The sequence below is a fragment of the Pseudopipra pipra genome, chromosome 9 (assembly GCF_036250125.1).
Source record: "Pseudopipra pipra isolate bDixPip1 chromosome 9, bDixPip1.hap1, whole genome shotgun sequence".
Taxonomy (NCBI): Eukaryota; Metazoa; Chordata; class Aves; order Passeriformes; family Pipridae; genus Pseudopipra; species Pseudopipra pipra.
In genome coordinates, this window is record NC_087557.1 from 12,573,559 (window position 1) to 12,599,908 (window position 26,350).

The 26,350-nt window shown below is 39.5% G+C and overlaps 2 protein-coding genes across 11 annotated transcripts in view; one reads left to right on the forward strand and one right to left on the reverse strand.

The window, feature by feature from the left end:
- The window catches only part of AGL (amylo-alpha-1, 6-glucosidase, 4-alpha-glucanotransferase), a 35,681-nt gene extending 20,010 nt beyond the window's left edge, over window positions 1-15,671 (reverse strand). Inside the window, exons 1-12 of one of the 6 annotated variants that reach the window (XM_064664662.1) lie at window positions 15,540-15,671; window positions 14,054-14,203; window positions 10,866-11,076; window positions 9,859-10,025; window positions 9,218-9,421; window positions 4,659-4,840; window positions 4,320-4,431; window positions 3,905-4,025; window positions 3,625-3,727; window positions 3,437-3,534; window positions 2,711-2,850; window positions 815-1,002 (exon numbers count right to left, since the gene is read on the reverse strand). In XM_064664662.1, coding sequence (XP_064520732.1) covers window positions 815-1,002; window positions 2,711-2,850; window positions 3,437-3,534; window positions 3,625-3,727; window positions 3,905-4,025; window positions 4,320-4,431; window positions 4,659-4,840; window positions 9,218-9,421; window positions 9,859-10,025; window positions 10,866-11,076; window positions 14,054-14,135 — 1,608 coding nt within the window. In that variant the 5' untranslated portion in view covers window positions 14,136-14,203; window positions 15,540-15,671. The other 5 variants (XM_064664666.1, XM_064664664.1, XM_064664665.1 and 2 more) reach the window with 5 other exon arrangements.
- The window catches only part of FRRS1 (ferric chelate reductase 1), a 32,781-nt gene continuing 22,096 nt past the window's right edge, over window positions 15,666-26,350 (forward strand). The window contains exons 1-4 of one of the 5 annotated variants that reach the window (XM_064664669.1): window positions 15,666-15,805; window positions 15,906-15,992; window positions 23,455-23,549; window positions 26,095-26,246. In XM_064664669.1, coding sequence (XP_064520739.1) covers window positions 26,196-26,246 — 51 coding nt within the window. In that variant the 5' untranslated portion in view covers window positions 15,666-15,805; window positions 15,906-15,992; window positions 23,455-23,549; window positions 26,095-26,195. Of the gene's footprint in view, window positions 15,806-15,905; window positions 15,993-23,454; window positions 23,550-24,583; window positions 25,205-26,094; window positions 26,247-26,350 lie in introns of those variants that run through there. The other 4 variants (XM_064664668.1, XM_064664672.1, XM_064664671.1 and 1 more) reach the window with 4 other exon arrangements.

The following is a 26,350-nucleotide window of genomic DNA, read 5'->3' on the forward strand; positions in this document are numbered from 1 at the left end:
AAATGCAAACCCAAAGGTTGGATAAAAGAGATGTCTCTTGAAGTAAGGAATCTGAGCAAGATTTCAGTTTAAGACTTTGTAGTTACCACTCAAAAAATAGTAACAATAAATGAAAGAATGGCAGAAGTTTTGAAATGGCTGCATTTAAGAGCCACTTACAACTTTTGTACAGGGAAATCAACTTGTTTTAGAGAGCTCTTCATAGATTTAGATAAACTCTGTAACAAAGCTAAGACTAAGCACTAACAAGCTGCACTACTCAAAACCTATTTAAAGCCAATTTACTAGGCACAATTTCTCGATGTAGTCAGCTCCATAGAAAACAATAAGCACTAGTCTTAAAAAAATACCTGCTAGACTAAACTTTTTGCAGGTGTTCTTAACCAACTTTTAAATTCTGGGAAGTGAATCACTTCCTCTTCAATTCAGCAACAGAAAAATATATATGGAAAAAAAATAACCCAGACTTTCAACCAAGTCTTGGCAATGACTCCATCTAAAACTGACAATCTGGATACTAAAAGTCATTGCACTAAGTCCATAGATAAGTGAGGGAAAAGTTAGCCAGGCCCGACCACATCCACAATATTTCAGCTAAAGTAGAGAATTAAAAGATACAATAGCTACACCACTCTACTATTCGTTTAAAGTCGCTGAAACCACATTTAAACATCACCAGAAAAGAAACCTATGCTATGAGGAAGATTCATTCACACCTGGACTCTGCCATGTAGATCCTGCAGATTTTGTAGCAACAGTGCAGGACCTATTTCACAGGCAGAAGCTGCTTTATAATAAACACAATTTTCCGTACCTCAGCTACATGAATAGGCGTTGAGTGACAGTTGTCAAGACGAACACCATGGAAATATTTGGCAGTGATTTCAGTGTATTTTTTCATATGTGCCCAGAGGTATGGGCAGTCTTCAGGTTTATTACCATAACGCAGTTTCACACTGTCTCCCCAACAAATGAGCTCTCTTCTCAAGTAAACATTTGAACCTGTAAGGGAAATAAATTCACTTCGGTGTAAATATATTATACAATGTGCAGCAAAATCAAAATGCGGTATTTTATTTTCTACTGCTAAGGAGTAGAACAACACTGTAATGAAGAGTAAAAATTCTAACAATAACCTAACAATAATAATTCTAACAATAACCATATCAACTCAAAATCTATATGTCCTACAATGATATAATATATGGTATAATTTCAGACTCCTCCAAGGGAATGTTTAGCTTCTATGGTGATACTGAAATAATTCTTCAGATTGAAAAAGAAATCCCTTTAAAATTCTTCAAAGTAGTATAAAAACTACTTTGAAAAAAGAAAAGAGCAGCAAACAAATGAACAAAATCAGTAGTTTGGTTGTTTATACGGGCCAAATTCAAAAAAGCATCTCACTGTGCCAACATAAACTGTGACGGCCATGGTTTACAATTTTATCTTCTGTTAACAGCACACTGTGATGAATTTCCAAAGCTAGTAAGTAAAAAGCAGGGACTGTAAATTACCACTACTTCTAAAAAAAGTCACTTAAGCACAGCCGACCCTTGTCTTCACTAACAGCAGCATAGCCACATGGACAGAAAAATTTGCTTTCTTTGGATGTACACTGTGACTTTTAAAGGACCATTTAGAGAACCGGCTGCATTTGTTTTGCAATTCCTTTATTTGTGCCCTTATGTACCATATTTTCATGCTGTGTTCTCATTTGAAATAATGTGTGGCACAAAACAAAGGCGTAACACAAAAAGCTGTAGATGAATTAAGAGAGAAATCAGTAATGCAAATTAAGTACACTAACTAAAGCCAGTGACTGAAGGAAAAAATACAACAGTCTGCCTAGAAGAAAGGGCAATAAGCTGAATGGCAACTGAACAAAACCACCCTTGAAACATGTTTATCTTCATCCTTGAGAAGGAGAATAAAAGTAAATAAAATGCAGTGAAAGGGCTGTAGATTACTATGCAAAAATTAAATGTTTGCTAACTCTGGATCACTCTGGAATATCAACAGATTAGCTTCCAAAAGAGTCCCAAACTCTTAGATTGTTTTTAATTATAATTAAACTGGCCTTTGTTTGATTTGGTTTAGAAAGTGAATGACTAGCCTGAACACAAGCTTTTTTTGCTTTTATTGCATATCAACACTGTCCCTAAAGGAGTTACATTTCAATGTTTTAGTGCATGGTGATTTCATACCCTATTTTACCATCACAAGTAAACTGCATATTTAATTTGCATTAACTGGTTCATCTCTTGACTGTCTGACTACCACTCAGTGGACTTTTCAAGGATCCAGTTTTTGCTCACTAATGCAGTAAAATACTATTCACCTTTTCATTGCATTAGTTTTCTGCCACACTGTCATTGTCTCATGGAAATGCCAACAAGCACTGGTGTTGGAACAAAGTACAAAGTAAGCAACAAAGACAATGACAAAAGTGGGGAGGCAGGACATCCCCATTTCAGTGGCAAAAAGCTGGTAATTTCCCTCTCAAATCTTGTAAAATTGTACCTCAAATTCCAGTTCTTACAGCTGATCTGTATGCTGAATGGGAAATTAAAGTGCTATAAGCTTAGTATCTGCTATTCTGCAGCTTCATAGGAATACATCTGGAAAAAAAATAGATTAAATAAAATCCTTTTTGCTTTGGCTAGAATATCAAATGGTTTGTAAGTAAATTCAAAGTTCTTTTGCAAACCTGGTTCAGCAAAGTTTCTAAGAGGATCATCTCCCATAACCCAGCCATTATGAGCCATGAAATAACAAGCTTTATCTGGCTGATGTATCATAGTTTCTTCTTCCTCCACAGTCATCTCTTTAAATGGATACGTAAAATACCTATGGAATAGACAGACAATTAAGAGGGGGAAAAAAAAAGACAAACACCAAAAACATATGGTAACCTAAGCTGCAATCCATTGCCTTTGAAATTAAAGTACTCTAGGAACTGAGTTGTACATAATACAGATAAAAAAAAAGCAGCTTGTATAAACGATGGGGAGTTTTCTATTTTGTACCAAGCTTTGAAGAACAAAGGACAGATGCTGACACTATCTTGGTGTCAGCTGGTAGTATAAGATTAAAGCCCTAGCTCTTCAGATAAATGACTGGCATTGAGTACATAAAACTTGAAAGGTGTAAACTTTCTTAGTTCCACTCCTCTTCCACCTACAACAGCAATGTGCACTATGTAAGGCTTTGATGTGCTCTGAGTACTGTCTCATGCTTTCTGGTCACATTTATTTATTAAACAGTAACCACTGTTGCCTAAAAAACCCTGTCAATTCATTAACTGGCATTTGTCCATGGGAAAGAAAACATGCACTTATTATACATACTAGCGTTAACTTTTAATGAACTTTGAACTTGCTTTCCCTGGATAGATTCTAATAGTTTCCAAACAAACAAAAAAACATGTATATACCTGGTAACTAAGGGATTTTTTCTACTGATAAGACCCAGCTTAGGACCACCACAAGCCATTCGTTCATAAACCACAGTCCCCACAAGACAATTGACAGCCTAGAAGTAATTAAATGATGCATTATTGAAATGCCTGCATTTGTTTGCAATTTGAAACAATTCAGCATGAAAACACAGTAATTATAACACCTGTTCTTGATGGTGAGTAGTTTGTCTGTATTGCTCAGCATTTAATTCCTCAATCCTCTTGCGAAACCAGTTACAACATTCTTCTATTGCAGCTGGTCCATTGCTTATCAGGAGGACAATAAAAGAAGAAAACTTAGAAAAAATTATTTTAACAACACACAGTATATATAACTAAAAGGAATAAAAAATTAAATTTTTTCTCATCTCTGAAAATAATGTGATTTGGCTTCACAAATTTAACTTCACTTGTGATTTTAACCTGCAGTCAATAATACAATACCTGTGTGGTATGAATGTTGCCAATGCTATATTCATATCTACAGTACAGCCAAATCGCCTATAATCAGGGTCTTGAAGTATTTGAAGATGTTGATTTGGATCAGATTTAGTGCTCATTTTGCCTAGGAAAAAGACAGAAAAAAGAGTACTCAAAATAAAAATAGGAATTACATTCAAAGGGCACAGAACTTTTACAATTCTAGTATCAGCAAAGATAAGGGTGGATAAAGGCAATGAAGTGGTACAAAGTATTAAAAGCCTTTCCTAGCCCTCAAAGGATTCTTTTGTATGATGCTTAAGTCAGCATGGTAGATATCTCACATAGCAAAAAATGGCATTATTTTGTTTTCCATTTTACTGTCTCTTGAACTATAAATATCTAACTCACATGCTTCAGCACCATACTCTTCCTTTACCTTGAGTTAGAAGGGTTTTAAATTGCTGCACAGCTTTGTTAACATCCACTTGGAAAAACTCCCATAGTCTAATTCTTGGATATATATCTTCATGAATTATTTTACGTAAACACTGTAAAAATTAAAATTATGTTGGTTAATAAATGTTGCTTCATATATTCTAAAAAAGCTAAGCACTGACGCAAATTGCTTAGAAAAAAATTGGAGAATAAAGGCTTACTTCACTAAATATATCTGCAAAGTATACACCATTTTATACTGGTGTATAAACTTAGAAATACTGAAAGGTTTAATCAGCTTATTAGCTGATTAGCTTATACTTAGTTCTCATTCACTTACATTCAGGTGTTGATCGCTCTCAATCAAGGGAGGGACCCCTTTGGCAATACACTTCCCATCAGCCACCATACCGGTCAAGTGCCACAGAGCTCTATCCAATACCCAAGCTGGCTTCAGGTGAGGAGAATTTACAAGGTTATAGCCACATTCTGGATGCATCCTGAGCCATTCACTGTTAGTAGCTTATTGAAGAAAGGAAAAGGGGGGTGAAAAAAAAACTCAAACAAAAACATAAGTACATAAGCTGAACACTTCACTGTCTTTTGCAATCATCTTCATACCAAGAAGCTAGGGAACTATGGCACATATAGTTCATTCACATTTCAACTAAGTTTTCCATGTCAATAGAAAGCCATGTTTTATGCAGAAGTGTTTCCTCCTGATTGCCATTTTTATTGCAACAAACACAGCTGCAGAAACTGCAGGGAAACTTTTTGTTAGTTACATAAAAATATGCAATTATAAAACACTGAAAAAAAAAAAAGAAAACAAATCACATTTTTCTTGCAGGAAATACATCAAATAACCAATAAGAGATGATGTTCTTTGTGTGTCGAAAGCCAAACAGACATCCCAAACCAAGATTTATGATGACATAAGCTGTTTAATTTTTAATATTCATCACACACAACCAGAGAGTAAGAGCGCACACACAGCACCCAAAACATAATGAAATTTTAATTTAATGAAAAATATGGTTAAACGTGCTTTTAAGAAAGGATTAGCTGTGATACTTTTAAGAAGCAGAGTGGTGGGAAGCGATGCCACTGAGTCTTACACAGGAGGATGAGTGCACTGTCTGGTGCATGCAAATGGAACACTAATTGAGATCAAACACTACACTCTGTGTCTATTTTCCAAGTTTCCCCTGTAGCATCAACAAGCACCAGAAAATATGCTGAACATTAGGAATTCTCTCAGGGAAGGTAAGGAGTCTTCACCAAAAAATGAGTGTAGTATTCTAATATAGACAGTGTGCATGTAGCAATATGATTAAATACATATAGTAGAACAATTTGATTTTGGAAAGAAGAAAAAATCCAAGAGTTCATTTCTTTTCATTTTTGAAGCTGTGCTAAACACTGTCTAACTGAAAATAAATTTCATAGAATCATAGAATGCTTTCGGTTATATTCTTCTGAATAAATACTTGCAGTTGAAAAACTAAGTAAAAAGAATCAAAACTCAGAGAATGCCTAAGAATAAAACCCAGGTTTTCAGCAAAGCAGAGGAAAACAGAAGTAGTACTTAATGCATGGGAAAATATATAATAAATTATTGTATTGGAAACATGAAGAGTCACTAACATGCCCAGAATTATAGCAGAACAAATAACACCTAAAATCCAAATTTGCTTAGTTCAAAGAAGTTAAAACAAAAATGTCAAAGGGAAAGAAAAGATATCCTAGCTCAGTCCATAGTGTGAACAGCTCTTCTGAACACCCTTTAACATTATATCTCAAGACAGTCATGCACATGGCAAAATTCCATGTTTATAAGGTCAAACCATTTGTAGAAATTAAGATCTTCATGGTTTAAATACCCCTACAACTAAACCCACCATTTTAAAGTTACATAAAGCAACAATAAGCTTAGGCTGATAAAGGCCTAAAAAAATTTTTCAGCTAGGCTGAAAAAAATTTTTTTCTCCAAAAAGCAAAACCACTTGTACTATTCACCTATAGAGAACTATGATTTACTATAAATGACTTTCATGAGTAAATACAATTAATTCTAAAAAGGCAATGTATAACTTAAATCTAAGGGATTAACATAAAAAAAAATTCAGCAGGCCTTCCAATAATTCTGTTATGGAACAGAACAATGTTTCCTGATCAGAAGGCAAGCTTCAGTGATTCACAACATAACACCAAAAGAAATCTAACCCTGCAGGAAAAAAATTGCCCAAAACATTACTGGTGATTACATTTGCTACAGCTAGGGAAAAAATAAGTATAGTATAGAGAGTGTGTGTATATCTATATATATATGTATGTGTGTGTGTGTAGTACATAGTAAAGTGTAAGAATACGGAAATTCCAAGACAAGAAATTACAGAAAATTTTCTAAAATTCATTAAATTCTTCTTTGAAAAATTTGAAATTATTTCTTTAAATTACTAACTCATTATTATATAAATTAAACACCAATTTAATATTTAGTAGTGATGCTCATGGCCCAAGACCTCTTTTTTAAATTCTTTTTAAAGCTGAGAAAAAGGTGCTGTTTGATGCAATCAGTTAAGTGCTTGAAAGTAGCATTTACTCCAGTACTATATTGCCATTACACAATAGTAGCCTCTTGTGAAAGATAAATATTATAAAATTTATCTCAGTTTATTTTTATTCCTTTATACAATTTATTACAGCCACTGAAAGCTCAGAAAAGGAAAAAAACCAAATCTCTTGTTTCTGTCTCCCAGTGAAAAGTAAATGCCAGCTGACATGTACTTCTTACTTGCATCTACGCAGGTCCCAGAGAGAGTCTGGCAGTTTATCTGTGATACTCCTGTGAAGAGGCCAAAGGTGCACCGACATTTAACACGTCAGTGCACGACCTCACTTCTGAAGTCAGGCCATGGATGCTGGCTTTCATTAGAGCCTAACAGAGATGCTAACAACAAAAACTGATTCCCACTGCTCTCTATTGTGCAAGCAGCCTGGTCTCCATTCCCGTGTGAACACCAAACACCTTAATGCCTGCTCCTGAAAGGGAGCTGTCTGACTCCCACAGGAACAGAGGGGAATACAACTCTCAACTAGAAAGAAGAAACTACCAACAGACAGAACCAGTGTAAGCTGAGGGGTCATGAGCTGTTTGAATTAACAACATTAGAGGATTTACAGTGAGACAACTTAAGCTTCTCAGGCAGACATGCTGCAGAATTAATAATGATGTGCAAGTATCCATAATCGGCTCAAATAATGGACTATACATTTTGTGCCTTTCATATTCAAATGAGTCTATAAAACATGTTTTACAATTAAACCACCCTAATGTGCAGGAATTAATTAACTGAACTACTGGAAATCACTATTCAATTAAGAGGGAAAAAAAAGTTAAATTTCCATCTAATCAAGATTCAGACAAAAAGAATCCCAAAAACTATTTCCCTATTTTCTCACTTCAAAAAGAAATCCAAAAAGCTCCACAAGTATATAACATCGACATATCTTTTGGCTAACGCTACATTTATCATTTAATAAAGTTTGGAGACAGTTGTATATCAAGAGGTTTGGATTATAAACAACAAAAAGGAGGGGGGAGGAAATTCAAGTTTAAAAGCAAGCAGCAAAGCCAGCAAGTATACCTTGCTTAATGATGTAAGTCAGAACACAATCATCTGAGTATTTCTGTCCTGTTAGAAAACACTTCTCAGCATCCTTTCACCATAGTACAAATGTTGAGTCATCCATCCCAATGGAGATGACTAACTCTGAATGTAACCTGAGAAAGTCCTTCTACAAATGTAGCCAAATAATGTGACATTGTTCTTAAATATATTCTGGCGTCTAAATTTTAGAGCTAGGTATTTCTATGCATAAAAAACCCCAAACTGTCTCCTTGTTACCATGCAAATATACACTGTACAAACAGGATCTCAAGCATATGTAACAGAAACTGGACTTCTAGTTGATCAAGTGCAAGAAATTTTCTATGCAGAATTGGGAGAATGTTTAAAAGCCTAATTCCCTCAGACACATAGCCAACAACTATATTTAGTAACTTTTCAACAAACAGATAAGGCAAACAGAGCCCACATTGCATTGCAGACTGATTGGATCGGAATGTTTGGCAGCAGTCAACACCAAAGAACCAAAGCAATTAAAGCTTGAAATTCACATATATCTGTATTTAGGGTATTTTAAGCCTCAAAAGACATCAGTATACATAACTACTTGTTGTACTCTGCTATAAGAATTCTAATTATTATGATCTTTAGGATTACAGCATAACAACACAGAACAAAACCCACTGTCCCTCAAGCAAATAAGTAACACCTTTGATGTATCAGCATATCTATGCTTAAAAAACAACCTGCCCTCAACTCAAAGCTCTCTTTTTTCTTTCCCCACAGACTGAGCTGTAACATTTCCTCTATTACTTAATCGCAGCCTCTTGTCCCAACTCTGTTTACCATCTGCATATTAGACCCAAATCAGAGTTTTTAAGCAACTACAAGAATAATACCCAGTTTAACAAGTACTCAGTTTATGTTCACCAAATAATTCATAATGCAGACTCTGTTCAAATATGTGGGAACTGCACACCACAGTTCATGAAAATAAGCATATTATATAGACACATACACAGCTCATTAATCCTCTAAAAAGGGCTCTATTGACTCTTTCAGTAACAATACTATATTCTTTTACACCTGTTACAGAGACATATCAATTATAATTGTAAGGAGTTGTTCTGGACTTGAGAGATTCAAAGGCAGAGAACTACATTGCTTAAAATAGCTACTAAAAAATGCATTCAAGAGGGACAAGTTAAGGGAAATAATGAAATATAATTATAGAAATAATCTGGTTATTAACACACAAAAATCGTACCAGTGTGATTGTAGACTACATCTGTGATGCAAAGCATATTCCATTCATTTTTCAGTTTCTCCACAAGAGCTCCTATATCACTCCAAGTGCACTTTTTATTATGGGTTGAAAATTCAGGATTTACTTCTAACTGGTCAGCCAGTGAATAACATGATCTAGACAGTCCAAGCTTCTGCAGTGGCGTAAAATGAATCATGTTGTAACCTATGTAACAAAAAAACACTTATTCAATGAGGAAAAAAAACAAAGTTAATTGGAAGAAGCTTAATAAGCTGTAGTTATAGCACAGACTTAGAGCTGGTTTTTGGGATAACCAGTATAAATTAATCTGAATCTTCCCCTTGAAATTCTGCATAACATGAGCTTTAAAATCACCCTGACAATTCTACAAACTTCCAAGTTTATCTGAAATCAAAACAATAAAACAGAAGTGGTTTCCCATATTAGGAAATCCCTGAATTTTTGCACCTCTGGCAATATTTTAATCATTTCAGTGACTTAATCAGTTAATTGAATGTAGTAGAGAATATTTAATCTAAAAAAGAATAAATGAGCTGCTCACACTGAAGCTCTTCAGTGTAACTTTGGTTTTTGATCATAAGACAAAAACTTATATCCTTCAATAGGTGTATTGGCATTACCTGTTTCTTTTGCAACTTTAAGTCTATCTTCCCATTCATGAAATGGTCCCAGACACTTAGCAAGGAATGTCTGGAGCGTAACACAATCCAAAGGTAGTACATGATTATCAGCTCCAACATGCAAAATAGGATCCACAACTATGTAACCTCCACCGCTTTTTTCATTTCTAGGAAAAATTAATTTTCATTGGTACAGTTAATAGCCATGGCCAGTTTCACAAAGAGAATCCAAGCAGTACAGCTATTTAAAAAACACAGTAGCCCAGTACAGGGGTTGGGGGGAGAGGAGCAACAGGACTGCAGGGCACCTGAAGAAAACAGGAGACATTGAAATGTTCATCTCTTAGGCATCATCTCTCTACTGGAATTAAAAGAATGCAATTGGAATACAGAGCTTTAAACTCTCTGCAAAAGTGAGATACCTTTGTTATTTGCTAAGACAGAGTACAGGTTCCTCCCTTTGGCATATGGACAGAAACACAGAAAACCTGACTGCCCATCTATTATACAAAGATCTCCATTTCGGGCACCATCCTCAGGTAAATGTCCTTCTAAGCCTGGAAGAATTTAACCACCCATCTTCCAGAAACTCCAAATACCAGACTACAATTATTACAGCTACTGGCATTCTCTTCTTCAGTTGTCCAACTGAAACAAAGGAGGACATAAAGGATGCAAGTAAAGAATGCCAGAACTTCCGTGCTAGAAAGGTAGAAAACAAACCTCAGAGTCAATGAAGAACGTACAAATTAATCATTCATATGCTCATAATGCTGATGAATTTGAAAACTTGTAAAAATAGATTGCTTCTCCAGCATTCACAGAAAATTAACTTGGTTCTGTATATTCTTCAGAACATCTCTGTATCAGAAGGTTTCAAAAAACCACCAGAGTCAGTCTGGCCCAATGGTTGCAATTTGAAAAACACATGGAAAAACTGTGTAGTTTTTCAAGTTAAAGTGTAGAAGCAGACTGCATTTGGCTGTAAATATAAGAATTTCACTCACCCAAGACTAAAATAGTACTGATATGACCCAGAAATTTGGAGATCCAGCTTGCAGTATTTGTCAGAGTCATCTTCCTTTCCTGCAGGATTGTGCCATGATAATGTCCTGAACTTGTGGCGATCAAACACTTCTCCAGAAGCTGGATAATTTGTGTACACAGTAACGGGCTTGCCTTGAAGAGTTGGGCCCAGTCGGAACTGCAGTTCAAAACCTCAAGAAGAAAAAAAGAAAATCACTATCAGGATGAGTAGGTATTTCTAGTCTGTTATTATAACTCCTACTTTGATATCATGTTAATAAGAAAGCACCAACATATCTGACAAGAATTTCAGCAGAATGATATATTTCTACAGCAAAATCTCATAGAATATCCTGAGCTGGAAGGGACTCACAAGAATCACTGAAGTCCAATTCCTGGCACAGGACAGCCCCAGGAAGCACAACATGCCTGAGAGAATTGTCCAAACACCTCCTAAACTCAGGTTTGGTGCTGTGACCACTTCCCTGTTCCAGTGACCAACCACCCTCTGGGTGAAGAACCTTTTCTTAATATCCGACCTAAACCTTCCCTGAGGCAACTTCAGGCCATTCCCTCAGGTCTTGTCATTGGTCACCACAGAGAAGAGATCAGTGCCTGCCCCTCCTATTCTCATGAAGAAGCTGAAGACTGCAGTGAGGTTTCCCCCCAGTCTCCGCTTCTCCAGGCTGAACAGACCAAGTGACCTCAGCTGCTCCTCACACGGCTTCTCCTCCAGGCCCTTCACCATCACTCCTCTTTGGATGTTCTATAATAGCCTTAGATCTTTCTTATATTGTGGCACCCAAAACTGCATCATCTCTCCCTACCTTCCTAACATGGCTCTTTGCATACTTTACATATAGTCCTTTTCCCTTTACTTATATGACATTATTCGTCTCCTTTCCTATTTGTTTCTCTTTGCTATATAAAAGTCTTAAAAAAGAAATACAGGAAAACACAGTGATCATCAGACTGCATGAAATTTTATGCAGTCTTTATATGGTCTTTAAGTATGTAGGTTTACCAAATCACACGTTGACTCATGAAAATGCCTGCAAAAAAATTAGGAACACATTTCAAAGCAGAAAATATTTCAAATCCCTTCATTATTCACTGAGGGTTCACTAAACAGTGCTAAACTCCTTATGCTTTTATACATAAAATGATTTATAATGTAAAATTATACGTACTTGTGTGTAATCTACAATACACAAATTTTTAAACTTTCAGAGAGCTCAACAAACCAGAGAGAGTTTTGTATACATGCTGCAGGCTACACACACAGAAAGAGCCTTAAGTTTAGGCTGAAGATCCCCTGGATAATGAGAAAAAATTGAGTTAAAAAATTAGGACCTAAAATCACATGTAGTCTGTTGAGCTGGATATAAAAAAAATTCAATTTAGTCAAGAGGTTTCAGAATATGCTTCCACTTGCGGGTATGAGGGCCACCATGTAATTAGCACCACCATTAGCATGGCTAATTACAGGGTTCTTTCAAGTGAATGAAATGGATATAAATTCTTGCACAGTGACTTTTCTAAATTACAAGCCAGTCACATAGGTAACAGTAGTAAAACACGTACTAGCTCTAGCAGTCTACAAAATAGGGAGTAAAAGAAACCTGAGTATTTTTAAAAAAAGAGAAAGTTATTAATACATAGAGAATGAATCAAAGCATAAAATATCTGGATGTCAAGTTCCAGTATCATAACTCAAAAAAAACCCCACTTGCTTATTAAGCAGAATCATGGTGACTCTAATACCAGAATTCACTGTCTGAACACATTTAAATATGTCTGACCACGTTTGGCATTCCTCTTACTAACAATCACCACTGCACCAAAACTCACCATGCAGAGCAATGGTTTTTAGATCTGAATGTCTTGCAGGTAAAATAAAGCTTATTTGAATGAAAAAAAAAATTAAAAAAAACACCACTTTTGGAATGTTAAGTATACTCTTTTCAGTACTGACCTGACATTTTGTTACAGGGATTACTAAAATTAGAGGACAGGGATATATGCCATTGATATCTTATTTCCTGTAACAGTAATACTGACATCAGGAATGCTGTGCTCAAAATTAGCTATGCCCTCTTGGAGACTTCTACTGGCAAAGGCACTCTGAATGTCTGACAGTCCTGCACTTCTGTGTCACTCAAGAAAATCTACACAACTGGATGGAAGAGTTAAAAATGGAGGTTAGGGTCAACTCTGCACTTCTTCAGTACTGACATTTTCTTATATTAGACTGTAAGAAAATTTTGAAATCAATATAGTTGAAGAGAATTTTTATTCTCAAGAACCAAAATCTTGCTCCTTTACTAAACCACTTTGATATTAGGTTACTAGATCAGTAACACACAGTACTAAAACCCATAAAAATTCATAATAAAAATTGTTTCATCATTAAAAATACTTTTTTTAAGACAGTGATTTTAGTTTTATAGTCTGAATTTGCTGACTGGCATAACAGTCAACCAATTGGGGGGGGTTGTTTATTTGCTTTGGTGTTTTGTTTTTGTTTTCCAAGTAGACTTAGGAACACTTCAAGGAGAACTAATGTCAAGTTCTTAAAAGTATTCAGCAGTGCTAAGAAATCTGACAATGAGATTTAGGAGGAGCTAAAGAGCTTATATTCTGAAATAATACCTCAAACTTTCAGACTTTGCAAAATGTTAGTATCACTGACAGATTTCAGAATTATAATATTAAAACATGGGATGCTGCATAAGACATTGCAGATAAACACTGGAGATCTTGACTTATGAGACTTCTTCGGGTCCCTGAAGTACAGGCTATAAAAGGAGAGGGACAGAGCCCGTCCAAAAAACGCTTTGTACTTCGCTCCCATTAAGACTGACGGCTCCAGGCCAATCTGCTCTTCATTTCTCAAGAGTTTTATGAGTCAGCCCGAGCCGTGTCTGGAGCCCATAGAGCTCTGCAGTGGAAGCAAGAGCGTCAGAAATTGTTTCACATTAAAACAACAGAAAAAGTAAAACCAAACCAAACCAACAAAACCACAGCCAAACCCAAACCAACAACAACAACCCCCCCACACCCCAAAACCCCCACCAAAACAGGCTGAACTCCGTTTCCACTGCCGTCCAAAGACGGTGCCGAGGTCCTGGCCATTTCCCTCCCACCCTGCCCCGCCGCCCCGACCTACCCTGCTCCAGCCTGAAAAGGGTCTTGTCCAGCTTCTCCATCTCGCTGAGGTGCAGCAGCCGTGTCTCCTTACCGCCCGGCATGGCCGCGGTCGCCCGTCCGGCGCTGCCCCCGCGCCGGGACACTCACTGCGGGGAGGGGGAGGCGAGCCCTGCCGTGAGGGAACACACACAAAACCCCGCAGGTCAGCGGCGACCCCCCGCAAGAAGCGGCCGCTCGGCAGCGCCTCACGCCGCCGTCCGCGCTTACATGTTCCCCGGCGCCGGGGGAGCGCGGACACGGGCGCTGCGGACACGGGCGCTGCGGGCAGGGCGGAGGGCAGCCGGGCACGGGGCGAGCTGTCAGCCGGCGCCCAGCGCTGCCTCGGCCCCGGACCGGCAGCAGCCCGGGAGCAGCTCCTGTCCCACAGCACGGCCCGGCCCGCAGCCAGAGCGGCGGGGGTGTCCCCGCGGAGGGGGAGCCTGACACCTGTCACTCTCCGCCCCGGCACCGCCGGCGACCCCGCCAGGCCCGGCACGGCCGCCCCGCCGCCCTGCGCGGGGAGCGCTGTCCGCCGCAGCCGCCCCGCCATACTCACGAGCGGGCCCGCACAGCGGCGGCGGCGCCGCTCCCCGCGGAGGGCGACGGCTGCCGCGGCCGAGAGGAGCCGGAGCCGGGGCTGGAGCTGCCCGTCCGCCCTCGCCCGCTGCGGCCGCCCCGGGCTGGCCAGGCGGTCAGTGACGCACTTGCTCACAGCCGCGGCGACACGGCTCCTTTCCTGCCCTTTTCTTGCCTTTTTTTGAAACAAACTTTATTGGTTCCGCAGCCGCCGCGCTCGCAGACGGGCGGCGCCTGCACAGCTCCCGCGAGAGCCCAAGGCCCGCCCCGGCGGCGCTGCGGGACGGCCGAGTCGGGCCGGGCCGGGCCGGGGGGGGCTGTCCCTCCTTCCGCCCCGCCCCCAGGCGGACCCCGCCCCGCCCCCAGGCGGACCCCGCCCCGCCCCCAGGCGGACCCCGCCCCGCCCCCTCTTCGCCCCGCCCCGCCCCCTCTTCGTCCCGCCCCCACGCAGACCCTGCCCCCTCTTCGCCCCGCCCCCCGGGCGGGCCCGACCCCGCCCCTCGGCCCATCCCAGTACGGCCCCGCTCTTCCGTCCTCAGCCCCGCCCCTCCGGGCCGGCCCCGCCCCTCCATTCTCGGCCCCGCCCCGCCAGCCCGACCCGGGGAGCGCGCCCTGAGGGCAGAGGGTACCCCGGGGGTACCCCAGGGTTCCCTCAGGGGCGACACTCCTGCCCCGCGCTGTTGCGGCAGCGAGCGGGCTGAGCTCTCCGCGGGTCCGTGCCCTGGAGCACCGCGGGGCTCCCGGGCGGCGCGGCACGGCTGTACCTGTGTCCTGTCCCAGCCTGTACAGCCACCGCCCCGCCAGCGCCTTTACACCCGCCTGGGGCGCGCAGACACGAGAGATGCCCACAGGGGCCCGGGCATCTGGAGCCGGAGCTCTGTGTGACTCACCGGGCGCTCCACTGAGGGCGCGGTGGCTCTAAAGGCTGCCCGGGGTGTCCCGCTTGACGCCTCCGGGCCCAGCCGCTCCCTGCCGTGACCGCCGGGCTCTCAGCGCTCCCGCCGGGCCGCCCCAGGGCCGGCACACCGCACCGCGCGGCCGGCTCCGTGCTGATAGGCTGCGCCGCGGGAAAAACATGATGTCAGCCAGGGTTTAAGTGCTATATATAGTGTGTGGACAAGACTACAAACTCCGTGGATCTGTCTTTGACCAAGAGGTAGCGTGTTTTTTCTAAAAAAAAGACAACACCAAAACATGCCCCCATCCCTTACTTTGCAGCATACTGTATAAAGCATTACCATTGCTTTATATTGCAGAACACCTGGAACAGTTTCTCCAGGCCTCTCGCCACCGGAGTCATTAACTGCACCCCAGTGTAAAGGTCAGCCTTACATCTTTGGAAGGTCAGTCTATTTTTATTGCCTAGAAATACATTTTTTAAAAAAGTGCTTCTCAAATTACAGTCACTATGTTATACTGAGCTGTTTGTTTGTTTGTTTTTCTTCGTAGAGGTTGGATATTTCATAGAACTGGAAGCAGTCTGCAAAACCATTTAGGTTTAAACCATTTACTTCCAGTCACCCCATGCATACCCTCATAACTGTGTTTTACCACGTTGTGTTCATGCAATTACAATGCATTTAGGGACAGTTCAAAGTTCATCCAATTACAGTGCATTTAGGGACAGTTCAAAGGCCTTGATATTCATGGAAACACTGCCATCCATGTCAAACAGAGGTTTTTTATCTTTTGGTAGCTATTTTTCTTTCTTTTTCTTTCTTTTTCCCTTCACCTGCTTCTCCCTGCGAACAGTGTAAGAAATCTGACTCTTCATCATTGCAGTTCACATTTTTTGGTATTGTTGAGAAAGGTTTTCATGTTGGTGTAGGTGAATATGTCAACTTGTATGCCCCTGACAGTATTAGGGGAAAAATTCATAGTAAAAGCTCCCCTGTGAGTGCAGTTCCCTAACATTTGCCTCAGTGAGGTTCATTCAAATATGATTCAAACGTGATACTTCTAATCTGAGATACTTTACATGGATATTTCCTGGGGCCTAGTAGGATTCTCCCATTGTCCTTGTCTTTCCTAGCATCTTAAGTCTTTACTCAGCTTGCTGGCCTGTATTTGTATACAGGACAGAATTGCACCCAACAGAATCCTGACTTTCCTGGTATGCTGGCTGCTTTCTCTGAATTTGATGTGTCCTAGAAAGGAAGAAAGGACCTGGACCATCTTTTTGCTGGTGTCCTCAGAAGGCTTTGGTATCCTTAAGTGACTCTGAGGTTGGTCTGTCTCAGAGCCTGGCACAAGTGGTCCTTCCTCCAGGCTTGCAGTTGTTCTGTCATGTACTGCAAACGGAATGGGATTTAGGACTTTCATGACCTGCTTACACAGAACAGCCCTAAGAGGGGGAGAGCAAATAATGCCCATGTGGCCAAGTCCTTTGCATACATAGTTACCCAAAAGTGCATGCTGAATACTTTTTGAAGAGGAAGAAAAACACAAAAGAGTGTTATGAAGGGAATTTCACCACTGCTACTAAGTTCTAAAATGTGGATCTTTTGATTTTACTACTCAATAAGGAAACTCACCCTACCCTAATTACTAGGTTTGCACTGCCACATCTCCTCTATGCTATACATTGAGACAGGTTTTGAAATCTATCTGAGTTTATGAAAAAGGATTTTTAAGTGTCTTGGACAAAACTCATTAGGAAACCAATCCTGAATCAGTTATTTTGACCATAATTTGTGACTGTAGCTAAACCAGATGTCAACAGTGTAAATGAAGAACTTGATCCACTACACAGCAAAAAAGTTCCCCAGGTACTGTTAAGTTACTTAATAATTGGAACAATATCATTTCATTGGCATTCAGTTCAATATAAAAAAAATACTATTACACAGGTAATGAATATTGCAGGTCTCTTGATGAAGTTTAATCAAGAAAGCAGAGCAGACTGCTCTAACCCTTTCTCCATCAGCATCACCTCTTATGCTGGCACATCCCTTACAGACTTAGAGTCTGTGTAGTTTAGCAGATTTAAATCGAGCAGGTTTTCTGTATATGGGAACATCAGTGCACAAGTGCTACCACTGAGCATTGCAGATTTTGTCTACACAGCCAAAAGCAAGTGTGCATGGCATTTGCTACACTGGTATCTAAAGGGTGGTTTTCACAGCACCATCTTATCTTCAGTTTGCAGTTTCTCAGTGTGTGATATGATATACCACAGCAGGAAATGATCAAGAGTTGCTTCAGAATAAGAGTGCATATCTTATCAAAGTTATTATCAGGAAATAATTTTGCAGCTTTTTCAAATTTATTCATACCATAATCCCTTGCTCCTTTTACATACACCTTCCTAGTCCTTTTCCCCTCCTGCCTTCTGTTTTGCAGCACAGTGTTAAAGAACAGTTATCCTGGCAGTGGTGTTGATGCACTTTGGGGAGCTGTTCAGCGGGTGTCAGATCACACTGATGTCATATCGCTTGTGCCTGTTTTAAAGGTTATGACTGTAAAGTGTGGGAACTTGGAGTACTTACATAATGGCACTCATTTTTTATTTTTAATAACAGAAAAAGTGTTCCCAATAACAAAATAAAAGCCAACTAGCACAGAGGGAATGTAACTGGACAGCTAACTAAAATTGAAAGTAGATTCTTTTGGCCTGTATTCAGGAGATACAAGACTTTTTAAAATTTAAAGTGATAGCACATTTTTTCTCAATGCTCCACACCCATGCCCTGTCAATTCATGAATTAACACTGTGTTATTGTTCAAACAATAGAAAGCTTAAGAGGTTTTGAATCTTCTGTCTAGTTGTTGTTTTCTAATGGGGAGATCTCAACCAGAAATGCAAACCTGAACGAAAACTCCTTTTCTTTAAAACTGTATGTCTGCAATTTGATTAAACTGCAGTCTTTTCTGAGAGTTAGATCTTTGCTATGCAGTGACTGAAAACAAGTGCTGTTCTTAGACAACTGTGTACCCAGCAGGAATTTATATATGTTCTTCGACATTAGAATCTAGTATTGAGTGAAAACATTGGTGAGAACATTGCAGTAATCACCTGTAACTTATCTTTTAAAATCTCTTCTAAATAGCTAAACAGATTGCAATAGCAGGATAGGCAGTGAATAAATAGTAGACTGGAATAAAAATGTCTATATAAGTAAGAAATCAAATAAGACGGACAGCCTAGGACACTAACCCATTCAGTTTGCTCTTACTGGCCTTTCCTGTAGTTACTCGGCAGTGTTGGTTTGATCTTTCAAAGATTAACCTGGTGTCATCAGGAATTTTTGGATTGCAGAAACATTTTTGGTTAGTTTTTAATCCCGGTTTGGCATTCTCTTACTGTGTGGGCTCAAACAATCAATGCTTTGCTTTAACTTCCGTATAAAGTTAATTTTTAATGGAGTTTAATTTTTAATAGAAAATCATAAAACTCAATGCATGTATCTTTACAGAGGTCCATATAAAATGTTGTTAGAGGTAGCTTTTCACATAATTGCTTAAGATATGTTTGACTGTGCTTTAGCTAACAGCATAACATGAATTTGATATTAATAATCTGCAAATGTGGTGACTTGGCAAACAAAATTTAAAACTAAGTGTCTGAATGGTACTCTTGTACCACTTAACTTAATTAAGTATAAAATAAATTCAGGTATACTGGGCCAATTTTTATTGTAGAAGGAAAAAATATCATACCAGTGTGCTGACCCACTATGAGCACTTTTATCTTGCTGTAAATTGTTCTGTTCAACACTAGTGAGATATGCTGTGATTACCATGAATATTTTCCTAGTCCGTTAAAATAATAATCATCCTAAAATCTCACCTTGCCAGCCCTTGACACTCAAATGTTAAATAACTGATTGTGCTTTTCTGTTGTGTAGAACTGACATCTGATTTTTAAGTGAAGAAATAACTACATACTACTCCACATAACCTGAAGTTATCTGAAAGCTAGTATTGAGGTCTGTAGGCCTGCTCTGTAATCTTTCAGTGCAGGCAGAATTCAAGCCATGGTAATTTAAGCATTTTAACAGGCCATAGTATGTTGAAGAAAGAGAATATTTCACCAAACATATGACTACAGCAAGCATTTGTTTTCAAATATATTTTTCCTCTCTTCTTCATACCTTGGAACAAATTTTTCAATTCTCACTGCAAAATCACTTCAAGTCCCAGGCCTTTCAACGAGTTTATGCATTTGATTACCAAGTTAAACGTGAGCGGGGAGAATAGGGAAGATGATACAGGAGTGGTTTGCACTAGAACACTACAAAGATAGAATTCAAACTGACAGATCTTTTAAAATGTGGCAATCAGTGCATCTACTTCAACATTTCCAGTTGAACCATCACCAAACACTGCTAACAGAAAGTAAAAGTCCTTATTTAATGTTTGTCTTGTTGATATCATCATGTCTTTTGGTTATCCATGAATTTAAGCTGAGGATTGCTGATGAGAAGTCATCAGCATAACTGGGCAGTGCCTCCTATATGAACTCCCAGGACCTAGGAATTACTACTGTACTTTGGGACAAAGTGCTGCTGCTGCCCAGTTTTTTTTTGAGTATCTGACCTCTGCTCAAACTACTGGCTCTTCATTCCAGTTGGATTCTTGTTGGTGGAGGAATCAGTGTCCGTACAATAGTGCAGATTTGGTATTTTGCTTCTGAGAATGTCAGTGATATATTTATTCAGTCACTGCAGGTGCTGTGCAACAGGTTCCCCCAAAATTTGGAACTTCCTTGGGGGTACTGACTTGCAAAGTGACTATATACTAACCTGACTGTGCAGGAGGCAGCTTTCTGTGTGTCTGGACTGAGTCACTTCACACCTTGCATGATATTCCCCTGTGCTCGCCAAGCAAGGATTGCTGCTTACAGGACTTGAAAAGTACTATGAAACAATCTTCTCTCACTTATTCACAACTCTCCCACATTGGATATGCCTTTTACCAGCTCTGTTGCGGTCTGACCAGTTTTTAGCTTTTGAAGGTATCTGCAAATATTTAGGTGAAATTTGCCAAAGTAAGAGCTAAAATCCCTGCAGCCATTCATGCCAAGTGTACTCAAACATCACCACATGGTTCCCCCACAGGGGCACTGGGCATGTACTAGCAAGCATGTGGCTAAACCAACAGCATTGTGCATCATGCATCATCCCTACAGCAGGATTGCTCGTGCTTGTGCTTGAACTAAGAGCAACTGCAAAACCCACAGATATACTGTGTCTGAACAAGGAATGCATTTAGAAGCCATGAAGGAGTCAAATTAAGAGCTGCTGAGAAAAGCTGAAAGACTGGAAACGGGTTGTCTGTGAAAAGACCTCTGAGATGAGATGAAAAAGAATAGGAAAATCAGTTCCTAGTCCAAGAGAAAAGGAAGAGGAAAAAAGCTGTGGGCCAAAGGTGGAATTGAGATTGGCTGGCAAAGAAACCGATAAGTGTGTGAAAGAGCACTGTACAAGATTTCAATTCATCTCAGTGTCACATTATGAATTCTGTAATCAGGTCTAAAGTGCCTTAAACTGAAGCACTTACAGGTCAATGCCTTTGCCAGCAAGGTCTTTGCTCCCTGTAAAACAGAACAATAGGAACTTATCACATCTCACTAATATAATACAGTTAATGATTTTAAAAAGCATCACAGCAAGGTTAAAAAAATACAGAAAACTCAATAAAGTTAACAATTCAGTACTTTTATCAAGTAAAACTTCATAGTGTGCATCTGATAAAGCAATGGCCCACATCCCTTGAAGTGCGTGAAATGATTTTACTGCAGTCTTTTATCCATTGATTCACTCGTGTTGTGCATTGAATTGAGTAGAGGCTCTCTCACAAAAGTGACGGGTTGTCCATCATTGTATCAGAACACCTACATAGACCTGGCTCTAATTGATATGAGGGAACCAATCTTAATTATTTGATTTCAAATTAGCAAGGAAGTTTTTGTTTTGTGTTGTTTTTAATCTATTTAATCAAGGTGGATACGTATTGTGGTAAAAAGCTATGGTGTGCGTACTTCAGCTGTTACTGTGTCAGACGAGAGATACAGAAAGAAAGTAGGTATCTCTGCAATCGAGTGGAAAACCTTATTTTACTGAGTGGCTACTGCCACCAGGTGGCTTGTTACAGTCATTGACTGAAAACTGTAAAATACGTTTTACCTCTCGGTAAACAAGTATTTTTGTATAAATACGTTTCCAAGTCTGAATTTTTATGTGTGACATAAAAAGCCCCCAAAATTAATGAAAGTAGAAGGGGCTGATTAATCAAGAGGAATAAGAACAACAAAAAAAAGCATACATGAAAGGGATGTTTCTGGACATCAGGGGAACACATTTATCTAGCTTGTAGCTTAAGACAGTTGGTAAAACAGGTATGTATGAAACAGTGCCAAAGCTCAAGGGAAAAGAACTGATTAATTAGGGAGAAAAATATCCTATATTGTGACCTTATCATAATTTATTTCCTTTTAGATGGTCAGGATTGTTTCAATGATTCAACACTCCCCTCACTTTGGAGGGAAAAAACACCATCGTATACAAACTGATTTGGTAGGAAGAATTCCTCCTATCTAAGATAACATTATTGTTATTAATTCCTAATACATATTTAGCTAAGACAATAAATGAAAAGCTTGAAATACTCTGAAACCTAGCCTCATAAGTGTAAGATATGCAAGATGGAGGTGAATAAATGTGGGTGCCAGGACTGTTATCTTCAGAGCAAGACTAGTATCCAGCAGGTATTCAGGAAAACCCAAATGCACTTTTTCAAACACGTCAGCATTTCAAAATAAATAACACTAGTAACAAAAAATGCTCAAATCCAAGTTATCCATCATCAAAACAGTCTGATAGGTATGCCTTTTTGCACATCACTTGATTTGAACTCAAGTGATGTTTTATGGTGATACCCTTGCCAGTAACATGGAGCCCAGTGCACACATATATGAAACTTGACCAAGGTCTGACCTTCTAAAATACCACAGTAAAATACCACAGTTATGCTATATAGTTAGCTTAATACCTAAGTGGAAAGTTGATTACAAGGAACCACATAGTAACATGGGTTCTCTTCAGATCTAGCTTCAATGGCTTATTGTTTTCCATATTGCTTTGGGCTTAAAAAATAAATATTGCTCTGCCAAATAGTTAATTTCCAAAATTATATGTATTTTACTTGTTTCTCCAGTTCTTAAGCAACAGAAATTCCCCTTTATATACTTGGCATAAAGTGTCCTTTATGAAATTGCCATTGCTTTCAAAATTATGAGCTTTCACTTACTTCCTTAGGGCCCTGTTAACAAACTATGCCAAAAAAAAGTCATCAGCTTCTTTTCATGTTAGATGTTGTGTTGTTGATTTGCCACTTGACATCATCATCCTCTGACACAGGTCAATAGTAGTTACATATCTTTTTCTCTCTTCAGGCCCACAAGAAGATTCAAAACCAACCCCCAGCCCTCTGTCTCTAACTCATTTGGTTAAGCTAGGAACATCTGCTTTGCAATAAATGCAGAATTATTACAAACACACAATTACAGTACACTTTACAAAGAAAATACAGCTCTGGACTTTGTTGTAGTTCATATATCCTAATGCATTTTATTTCCTTGATACATATTGGATATGACACTTAACAAATTAGCATGCAGTACCCTTTCATAGAAACATTTTCATTAAGGCTGTAGAACTGTTGATTTTATTTTTTTTTTTTAAGGAGACTGGTACGTTTGAAAAGAGCCCTTCCAGACACACTGATGATTGCCTGTGCAGGAGTGTGAGTACTTGTACTCAGTAGTTAAAGAGTAATTTTTTTTCTGGTTCTGTTGCTTCACAGCTCTTTGGCAATAGCGAATACCTTCTGAAGTAAGAGAAGCTTTACAATGAGAAACAAAACAGTGTTCCCTCCCTTACCCACTTTACCTTTCACAGGTAAATGATTTTTTTTCTTATACTCTGATTACCATTTCTAACATAATTGTAGCTTGCATTTTCATCCTTGTGGGTCTTAATGAGGAAATTACTTCCGTATATACTTATATTTATTACAATTTTTCAGACATGTACACTCCATTCTGTCAATGAGCCAAGACCCTAAAATAAGGTCTTAAAAACATTTGTATATTAATTGCACTGTAATCCGTGAAAGTTATGAACCTAAATATTGTCAAGAATATTGGTCCCTCTGGTCACCAGTTTTCTTACTGTAAATGTATTTATGTTATTATTTCTTTTACTAATGATGTATCTGCAAGGAAAGCTGTTTTTAATTAGCATAAATTAGTTAGAAACACACAAGCTCTTAGCAAAGCATGTATGTACTTAGGCCTACAATTTTATCAAACTCTTTCATATAAGGGAACTTTATGAAGGCAGTTGTAAATAGAATTATTTTTTCCCCAGCCAGGGGAAATATCCATATTTAACTTTAAGCTATTGCTTATGTGTTATGTTTCTTCAGTTGCCATACACTGAGATCTCAGCTTCCCAGTGACTTCCATGAGCAAGATAATACAAGTATAAGAGTAAAATCATCTATCCAATTAGGCAAAGTAATCCATTAAATATATCTTGTAAGATTTCACATTAAATATGTCTTATAATGTGTTATTACAGGGTACCTGTAAGGTCAATGCTGCTTTTATAGAAACTGAGAAACACTAACAGAGCATTTCTATCTGCTATATTTTAGTAGATAGAATTTTTTTTGAAAATGTTACTAATTTAAAGTCACTGGTTTTAAGGTCACTAGAACTTCTCAGAACTACTAATAAATAACTGAATTACCGGAAGTCTCCAGTCAAGATGTTTGTTAACACAAACACAACATTTCTATGCTTTGGAAGGGCAAAATTCCCGCTGGATTTTTATTAAGTAATTGTCTTTTGTGCCACTTTGTGAGCAATTGAGGACTTTGATTAAAACAAAGCAGAAGTCAGAGAAACCTGTGTAAGCAGCTGCAGTTTCTGCCGGCAGAGCCCCAGTTACAGCCAGTATTTATTTGCTTTCTTGATAAGAAAAACCTGATTTTGCAAGCCTGTATATGGGAGCACCTCTCGTCACACGAATAGCACCGCAGATGAGCTCTGCAAGCTTTGACAAGGACAATCCCCCGGTAAAGCCCATGGGGCAAGACTGCAGTTGCAAAATCCGGACGGCCACCCAGACCCCCAGCATCTGGAGGCTGCAAAGAAATCAGGAGCCCTGACACGTTTCCCAAGGCGCTGTTTCCGGATGGCCACAGCGAGCAGCACTTCGGGCGGGCACACGGAGCGTTCGCGGCTCTCCGGGCGCTCCCGCGGCCCCGCCCGGCCCCGCCCACAGCGCGGGCAGAAATCCGCGGCTGCCGCGGGGAGAGGCTCGAGCAGAGCAGGGGGTCGGCTGGTCTGTCTGCACCTTCCCCTTGCCCGTCCCCGTGGGGGCAGTGCCGGAGAGGAGAGTGGGGCTCCCTGGAGCGGAGGCTGTCGGGGCTGAGGAGCTGCAGTAGCGCCGGAGCGCTTTGGTTACTCTGACGCCTGTGAGTGCTCAAAGTGTGGATGAGCAGCCTTTTTGAAAAGTGTATTTGCTTAATAGGATATCTGCAGCAGGTATGAAGCGAAGTAAAATCTAGTGAAGCTTTTAAAGCATCTTGTAGCTGCTGTTTTTCGTGCAAGCATTTCTGAATTGCTTTAGAGAAAACTCCTAAGCCTGTGTGCCTTAATGAATAAAGGTGGCTTTATCTTATCTGGAAGCCACACCAAGTATATTCTTCTTGCATCTTGTTTGCTTCTTAATGTTATCTGAATATTACTTTCTTATTTTATTTCTTCATTTACGTACATAGGAGCTGGCTGTATGATAACTGTGACAGTAAGTGTGCTGATGCTGTAGTTGAATTTACTTGTTGGGGTAACAAACTGTCATTTTTAGGTCATCCTCCAAGTTTGAGTTCTTCATATAGATAAAAGTTTGCAAGGGGCCTTAAAAATTATATGCAGAGAAACTGCCCAACTAAAATAATGAAAGTAAATAACTGAACAGGGCAAAATCCTTGCCTTTTGTTCATTCTTGGTGAGCTATATGGACAAAAGGTGAACTTACCATATTTCTTCATAAGATTGTTTATTCCTCTTCTAGAAGAAAGTGTCTCTGACTGAAAGTAAATGCAGAATGAACTTTAAAATCATGCTGCAAATTTGTGTCAACTAATATTTTGAGGAAGAAGGTATCAAAAGCTGTTTGTAGGTTTTTTTCCCCTTAATTGCCCCAGAATATAATTAATTATTTAATGTGAAACTCTTTGAGGTCTGTAGAAGTGCATGTTTGACAAAGCAAATGATGTACAGGGTTGGTGCTTAATTACAACTTCATACATTTCAGATAAAGTGTGCTGTCTTAAGGGCTCAGCTTGGATAGCTGTATAAAATGTGTGCCTGGAGTAAAAACACTCTTATAAGTCATCTTGCTTTTTGTGTGTGCATATTGTTTCTTCTTTCAGACAAGCTTCCTGGATACCATAAAAGTTCATACTGTTACATGCAAGCCAAATAGAAGAGATTATAATGTAATAGTAGTTGTTGTACTGCAAGTAGAGAGCCAATGGCAATTTTACTCAGACTTGGTCGTTGTAACAGAAGGACTGACTGTAAGGTAGGTACCTACACTCAAACTGTTACTAAAAAGTAATTTTGAAGGATGGAATGCTTGAAGTTCTCTTTTAATATTTCCTCAGTAGAAAGGACAGAATGCTGTAT